This window comes from Pseudopodoces humilis, chromosome 18, assembly GCF_049639895.1.
Source record: "Pseudopodoces humilis isolate 2021_Gansu_Grassland_sample_001 chromosome 18, ASM4963989v1, whole genome shotgun sequence".
NCBI classification, from domain to species: domain Eukaryota; kingdom Metazoa; phylum Chordata; class Aves; order Passeriformes; family Paridae; genus Pseudopodoces; species Pseudopodoces humilis.
In genome coordinates this window covers 460,967-468,404 of record NC_142217.1, presented here as the reverse complement: position 1 = coordinate 468,404, position 7,438 = coordinate 460,967, and the positions used below count along the sequence as shown (strand labels likewise).

Genomic DNA, 7,438 nt, shown 5'->3' with positions numbered 1-7,438 from the left:
CTTACTCACCAAAAGAAATAGAGGAGAGAGAAACCCCTCTCATTAATCAAATTTACCCTCAAAAAGAACTAACTGATGAAAAATTGTGGGGAGCACTGCTGTCCTCGCTGGAAACCTTTAATTAAAACAGAATATAATCATATCAATGATGAAGATATTGATCCACATACAACCACTGAAGAAATCCCGTACACTGCTACTGAATTGCCTAAGTTGAAAAAGGAGTAGGGGCATCTCCCTCACGAGTCAGAGACAAAATATGTATTGTGATTATCTCTCACTGGAAGAGATCAGATTCGACTGACAGAACAAGAAGCCAGTGGGCACTGGGGGCATGGGGTCTTCTCAACAGCAGGAGACAGATGTAACCCGTGGTCCCTAACTCAGCGTGCAGCTTATTGGGCAGCAGGGCTTAACCCCTTGGAAAGAGGAGACCTATAGCTATAGTTGGTACCCCTGACCAACTACTGGAAGACATGCACAAAGCTGCCTGCTTGCAAATGATACATGACAGAAAATTAACTACTGGTTATGAATCACCAATGCAATTACCTGTGAAATGATGACCCCTTTAATTTGAGGCCTTCCAGAATCACTTAAACCTACAGCAATTCTCCTTCAAAAAACCATAGCAGCTATAACTCCTGTTGTTGGCACTAAAATAAAAGTGCACTATTGCTGTGATTTAAACTGAAATCCCTTTGTGTCCTTTTGCACTGAGATCAAAGAAATATCCCATGATTCCTGCCTGTGTTAGCGGATCATGACAGAGCCCTCAGCAATCCAGGCAGCAACACAGGCAGAAGAACACAGATGGCACTTCCTGGCTGGGACAGGGCTTGTGCCTTCAGCAGAACCACCAAAGGCCAAGAGGCTTCTGGCCATCTTCCCTGCACCACTGCACGCCTGAGCAGCTTGCAGAGCACAAGCACCCTTTTCCCCCTCTTCCCCTATGCCCCACACACCCTGGGCAGCAAAAGAAAGGTCCTGGGAGTCTGTCTATTATAACATACCCTATATTATTTACATACTAAAGAAAAACAAAAAAGAAAAGTACAATCTCAAAGGAAAAAAGTCCCTGCTGGCTGCTCATGTGGCCCCAGCAGACAGAGCCTGCCAGACCAGCTCTCTGCAGAGCTCCAGCAGCACAGCCAGCCTAGGCCTGACAGACGAGGCCGTGACCCCCATGCCCTGCGGAGCTGATCTCGAAGCCTCTGGAATGTGGAGATCGGAGCGTGGTCTCCTGCCCTGAGAAGGCACAATGTCTGAAGTGCCAGGCTTCCAACCTCCAGGCTGCTGTCATATGCAGTGTCTTCAAGGGCTGGAAGAGAGACGGACAGAGCCACGGTCAGATCCCAGACCTGCTGGGGCCCACGGAGAGCCCCCTGCCAGGGCCATCCCAGCCGGCTCTTGCCATGGCCAGCAGGGAGCAGGGACCAAGGGGATCAGCCCGAAGCTGCGGCCACGAATGCCCCACGTGCCCCTGAAATCTCAGTGGGCTCTGCCCATGCTGCTTCTCATCCACACAGGGAGCAGAGCCCTCCGCACCCAGGCCAGGGCCTGCACCTCCACCCGCCAGCCCCGCTGACAGTCCGCTGCCCTCACTCACCCTCACAAATGAGCAGCATCTCTTTCTTCTGCCCCCTCAGCTGATCCCCGGCCATCCCTGGGAACACAGAGCCTGTCAGGGCCCCAGCAGCACAGCTCCCTGCCAGCGGCGCTGCCAGCCCTGTGGCCACACGCCCTCCCGCCCCGGCAGGGCTCAGCCCGGGCCCTTGCCGCATCCTGACTCAGCCCAAGGGCCCGGCTGCCAGAGGCCGGCAGCAGCCCCAAGGGCAGCCGGGGCTCCAGGGCGCCGGGCCCGGGTGCCGCTGCCGGGGCAGCAGCCGGGGCCGGGACCGAGCTGCGGCGGGGCGGGGAGGGAGTCCAGGTTCGTGGCTCACCGATGAACCTGATGGCCGCCTCTTTCAGGGTCTCCTGTGGGCTCTGCAGGTACGGCAGGGCCCGGCGCAGCTGCTCGGCCGCTCGGTTCCTGTCCTGTCCCAGCTGGAGAGAGCGGCAGGAGGGAAGGGTTGGTGCGGGCTCTGCCCCTCGGCCGGGCACTGCCTGCGGCCAGCCCCGGCCTCCCGTGTCCGCCCAGCCCTGAGGCCCGGCCAGCAGCCGCTGGCGCCGGGCTCTGGAGGGGGCAGAGGGCCGGCTGCTGCCCGGGGAGCCGCGGTGCCGGCCCGGCCCGCAGCCCCAGTGGGCTGGAGCTCCATCGGCACCCGGCTCGGGGCCACAGGAGCCTGGAGAAGAAGCCGTGTAGCTCCCAGGTGCAGCAGTGGGCAGGGGCACAGCTGCCAGCCCCACACACTGGGCACCGGGGACAGGGGGCTTCTCCAGGCTGAGGCTGGCCCTTCCAGGCTGTCCTTACCAGGCCTTCGCTGAACTTCCAGAGTTTCTTATCCAGCTGCAGCATCTGTTCAATATCCCTCCTCTTCAGGAATCTGGCTGAAGAATGCAGCGTTTCCCAGGACACCTGGAGAGCAGCAGAGACCAGTGATGGCCCCACAAGCCCAGGCACAGGACCCGCATTTGTGTGCCAAGGCCTGGAGGTGCCGGGGCAGGAGGCAGCCGAGCCCTCTCCCAGGGTGCCACCGGCAGCCCAGGTGTCCTCACCTCTGCCACATGCTGGTTCTGGTCATGGCAGTGGAAGAAGAGTGGGAGCAGGCTCTGGCGCATGTATGACTTCAGGGCCTTTTTTCCCTCTTCCATTAATAAATCTATCATCTTTTGAAATACAAACATGGAGCACAGCTGCACCTGGCTACCATCCTGTATGAAAGGAAGGAAAAAAGAATTCAGCACCTCAGCCAGCTGCCAGGTGATGGGTATGGCTATCGGGGTACTATTATACAGGAACAAATATTTGAGTAGAACCATGGTCATCCTGACCACATCTCTATCATTTTCCTGCAGGAGCTCCAGCAGGTTTTCAGTCAGGCTCCACATTTTCTTGGCCTGTGGGGAAGAGAAGTCTGTGAAACCCCACCCTGCTGCTGCAGGGCCCAGAAGCCAAAGGCTGGTCCTAAAGCACTCGGGCAGCTGAGCCGGGAGGCAGGAGAGCAGGGAGCAGGTGCCTCAGTGCCCGAAGCTCAGCTAAGCCCAAGGACTGCATTCGCCATCACTACGCTGCCTGCATGGCTTCAGCTGCTGCCCCCTTCTCACCATCAAGGGATTCTTGCCAAGCACTAGGAGGCCTCTGAGTGCCAAGCGTTGCCTCTCCCTGCACTCGCTTTGCAGATGGTTTGACATGATCTCCAGGATGCTGTCACTGCATTCAGTCAAGTCCAGGCACTCCAGGACCTGAAAGGCACAGGGCAGTGACAGGGGAGCTGGCTGGCAGGACTCCGGAACCACACAGGGCTGGGCCCCGGCAGCAGCACAGAGCACGGGCAGCGAAATCCCAGGCAGCTGCAGCTGTGAGAGGGCAGAGAGCTGGAAAGCAGCTGGCCTTCAGGCTCACCTCTACAAGGAATGCCAGGGCAGCAAAATCCCAGAATGGCATCTCTTTGCTGAGCAGGCTGAGCAGGTAGAATGCTACCCTGGAACACAAGTGTACGGATGAAGAGCACATTTCTCTGAATGGAGGAAAAAGGAAGCAAAATTCTGAGCCAGCAGCAGCAAAGCTCTCCCAGAAATTACTAACAGAGGGCTGATCTTTCCCCACCAGCCTGCTAGGGGACATGGGCCCTTGGGGAGGTGGCTGCTCCTGGGCACCCTCCTCTCCCAGCCTTTTGAAGTCTCCTTGGTGACGAGGCCCTTGGGCCCACAACCACTGGGAAGCTGTGGGGCACCTGGACACACAGGGCACAAATGCCAGAGGCAGTGGGGAGAAGGGGGTCTCACCTGGCCAGCAGACCCACGGCATAGTGGTGGGTGTCAGTACTGAGCAGCATGTCCCAGCCACACTTGCGTTCCACTTCCAGAACCACATGCTCACACCGGAGAAGGCAGAGCAGGGACTTCAGGGTCTGCACTGCAAACCTGTGTGCACAGCAAGGCCCACATCATGCTGGGAGCACTGGCTTCTGCCATGGGGACATGGCAGGGACAGGAGGACTGGGATGGAGCACCTGTTGGGGCTGGTGGCAAGGCTGTGCTGCTCCTGGCATCCCTTCCAGAAGGTATCAACTTCCTCTGGCATATCCAAAGTGCTGAAGAACACTTGGAAGAGCAGATGCACAAAGAGGCGGGGGAAATGCACTGTCACTACATGTGGGACACAGGGCACCTGAAGGAACTTCCATGTCACCACAGTTGCCTGCAGAGGACAAAGCACCCTGAGACAGTGCTCAGTGCCGAGTGTCTCTGTGGCAGGGCCTGAGTGTGGCAGGGAGAGGCTGGGGAAGACACAGGGGGAGCATCAGACCTGGTGCCCCTGAAGCTGCCCCTAGGCCAGGTTTCATCCCAGTGCCTGAGGCAGGGAGATGCAGTGGGGGAAGGAGGAAACAGCTGCTGAAGAGGTGGCTGGCCATGGGGTGAGCAAAGGCCAGTTGCAGAAACTCACAGCCAGGGCAAGGACACCCGTGTTGTCGCCATCGGAGGTGCACTGTGGGGCCAGTTCCCCAGCACATCGAGGACTATCAGGTATGCCCGCTCCGCTGTCCTGGGCGAGCACAAGATCGTCTTCCACATGGTCATAGCAGCTCTGTGGGGTGACAGCTCTGTCTCACGGGGGTCTCAGACACATCCCCGTGGCCTGGGCAGCAGTGGAGGGGAGCTGAGCTGGCTGCCAGCTCTGCCTCTGCCCACTGCCCCTCACCAGCAGCAGCAGCCAGGCAGCCCAGCCCTGCAGGGACAGGGCCCTGAGGGCCATGGCATGGCAGCAGGCTCGGGGGCCGATGTAGCAGGGCTGGGAAAGGGAGCAGCCAGAGGGTCCTGGAAGTCTCTGTTGGTCAGACACCTGGGCCAGGCTGTGCAGGCTGATGGGCTGAGGAGCCCTGAGCCCTCTGGGCACGTGGGGCCCGTACCTGTCACACGTTGGGGCCACACGCAGGAGAGCAATGACCACGTCAGCGGGCTGTGCCTCGCTCAGATCCAGCAGGGTCCTGTTCAGCCTGTGCTCAGAGAACTGATTGGCCATGAGCCACTGGTGGATGTACCTCACCATGGCAGGCACCTGGAGAAGGCACAAGGGGAGACTTGGAAAGCTGCCACAGGGAGTCAGGAATGTCTCCAGATTCCCCAGAGAAGTGCTTCCCTTCTCACCACCTGTAATAAATAGAGACCCTTTTGTTCGCCTAAACATGTAAGATACGATGCTTTGCAAAACTATGCTTTGTGTAATAGGGATGAGGTTGAAGGCTGCTGCTGACGTCTGTATAATTATGAGAACAGCCTTGCAAGCTCTCTTGAATTCCAGAAAGTTAAGCCACTCAGATAAGCCTTAAAAGGAGAACAGTGAGGAAAGGTCAAAAGAGGAAGACTCCTGATCTTCATCCTACGACCACCAGAAGGCAAAAAGCGACCACCAGTGACCGGAGGCACATGCGCAGAGACACCCGAGAAAGGACACGTAACCCGGAAGTTGGACCACTTAAAAGGGAAGACACGGAAATCGGAAACGCGGCAGCCGAAGGAGTAGAGACTCCCCTGCCGCCCAGCGCTGATTTTTGCTTAATTCTTGCTTGCTGTAATTAATAAAATTTTTACCATATCACTCTCTTGAGTGCGTTCATAACACCACCCTGCAATGGCCTCAAAGGCTTAGAGTGATCAGCAGGCGTGGCTTGGGAGGCCAAGGGATCCCTGGAGGATCAAACTCTGGCCACAGGCTACTTATTTGCTCTGGAATGGAAACACCCTCCTCCAAAATCAATTCCAGCATGGCAGCACTGGTGTCGGTGGTGTAGACGTCACCGTTTTCCATGGACCCAGTGCCCATGATGCTGGTCTCTTCCTGCCAAATGCGCTTGATGAATTTGAAAGTTGGGCAGGAGAAGGAAGGGTGGGAAGAGAGGGATATTGCATGGAGTGCTCCAAGTGCGGTGCTGGGCTGAGCAGTGCCAGCAGGCCCAGCCCAGGTGGGGATGGCTGCAGGTACCTGCGCTGTTCTGCGGAAGAGGCCATGGGCAGGGTCCTGCTCTTGTGTCTGGGCCATGGCTGCATCTGGCAAAGAGCAGCCAGAGCTGAGGGGCTGCAGGAGAGGCCAGAGAACACAGCCCAGCCCTGCACTCCCCAGGCAAGGACAGCCCTGGGGATGCCCCAGGAGATGGAGTGTTGCCACTGCTGGGGGGGTAGCCCCAGGCTTTCTTCCATCCTTTCTGTGGGCACATCCCCAGGGGATGGGAAGGGGTGGGAGGGGACGGAAAGGGACAGGACATGATGGGATGGGATGTGGCCAAGCTGGCCACAGGCAGAGCCCTGTTGCCCAGCTCTGCCACTCACCTTCCTGCAGTGGCTGGAACGGCTGCACCTCTTCAGTCGCCTGTGCTGGGGCAGCTCCAGGGCCTTCTTCTTCCTCCTCCTCAACCCAGGCCAACTTGGGCACTCTTGGGGGTCGCTGCTCAATGGCAGGGACTGGATTTATGTCTACTTGCAGGAGAGATGGCTCGGGAAAGCTCAAGTTAGCAAGTCCTGCAGTTGTGCCTGGAAGGCACCTGCAAGACTGAAGTCCTGGCAAGACTGCAGGACAGCAAGTCCTGCACTTGGGTCTTGAGGGCTCCTGCCACAAGGACAGGAGGCTCCTCAACAAGGATTGTGGTCTGGTCTCAAGGGCAGTGACCGCAGGGATGGGCGATGCCTTGGAAAAGATCCGGGTCACCAAATCCCACGGTCTGCCCTCGAGGGCACCTGCTGAAGAGAAGCCTCGGCAAGGCCACAGGTCAGCAAGTCCTGTGGTCTGGCCTCAAGGTCACCTGCAGGAATAACTGCGCAGAAAAGCTCCGGGTCAGACACAAACGAGTGCGCTGTGTGGGGGCTCCTCACAGCACCGCTCTGACGCATCCTGTCCCGTCACGTGCACTGGGCACTGTGGCATGGTCCTGTCACCGCCAGCTCCTATGTCACCACGTGTCACAAAGGGCCCTTGCACTCACTGCCACCTGCCCTGGTTCCACCCCCATCCCCCCCAATGTGGCCGAGGTTGGAAGGAATCCCTTGCCCAAAGTGTCTAAGACAGCCCAACAGGATCTTTAGGGACGCCTCAAACCATCAGCAAACGCTGCCCTGCTCTGCAGGCTCAGGGCAGCAGAAGGAGCCCCCAGGGCTGCCGACGCAGCTGCAGCAGGAAGGGCACGGGGCCTTGCACAGAAGCTGGCACGGCCTCCTTGGGACACGTCCCAGCTGGTGGCCATTCTAAACTCACAGGTGTGACACAGACAAGGAACATCTGGGCCAAGGCGCGAAGAGTCCACTAGAATGTGTTTTAGCACATTAGAAAGACTTGGGAGGAATC

At 58.0% G+C, this 7,438-nt stretch overlaps 1 protein-coding gene across 1 annotated transcript; it reads right to left on the bottom strand.

The window, feature by feature from the left end:
* Nucleotides 1–1,027: 1,027 nt before the first annotated feature.
* LOC148182860 (maestro heat-like repeat-containing protein family member 7) lies at nt 1,028–7,106 on the bottom strand. The gene is made up of 13 exons (XM_088064247.1): nt 7,080–7,106; nt 6,430–6,544; nt 6,086–6,150; nt 5,013–5,161; nt 4,550–4,690; nt 3,889–4,026; nt 3,506–3,584; nt 3,208–3,345; nt 2,659–3,000; nt 2,414–2,518; nt 1,944–2,046; nt 1,610–1,666; nt 1,028–1,321 (listed from the first exon to the last, which is right to left on the bottom strand). The coding sequence occupies exons 1-13, from the start codon at nt 7,104–7,106 to the stop codon at nt 1,062–1,064; spliced, it is 1,719 nt and encodes a 572-aa protein (XP_087920373.1). The 3' UTR covers nt 1,028–1,061.
* Between the last annotated feature and the right edge of the window lie 332 nt (nt 7,107–7,438).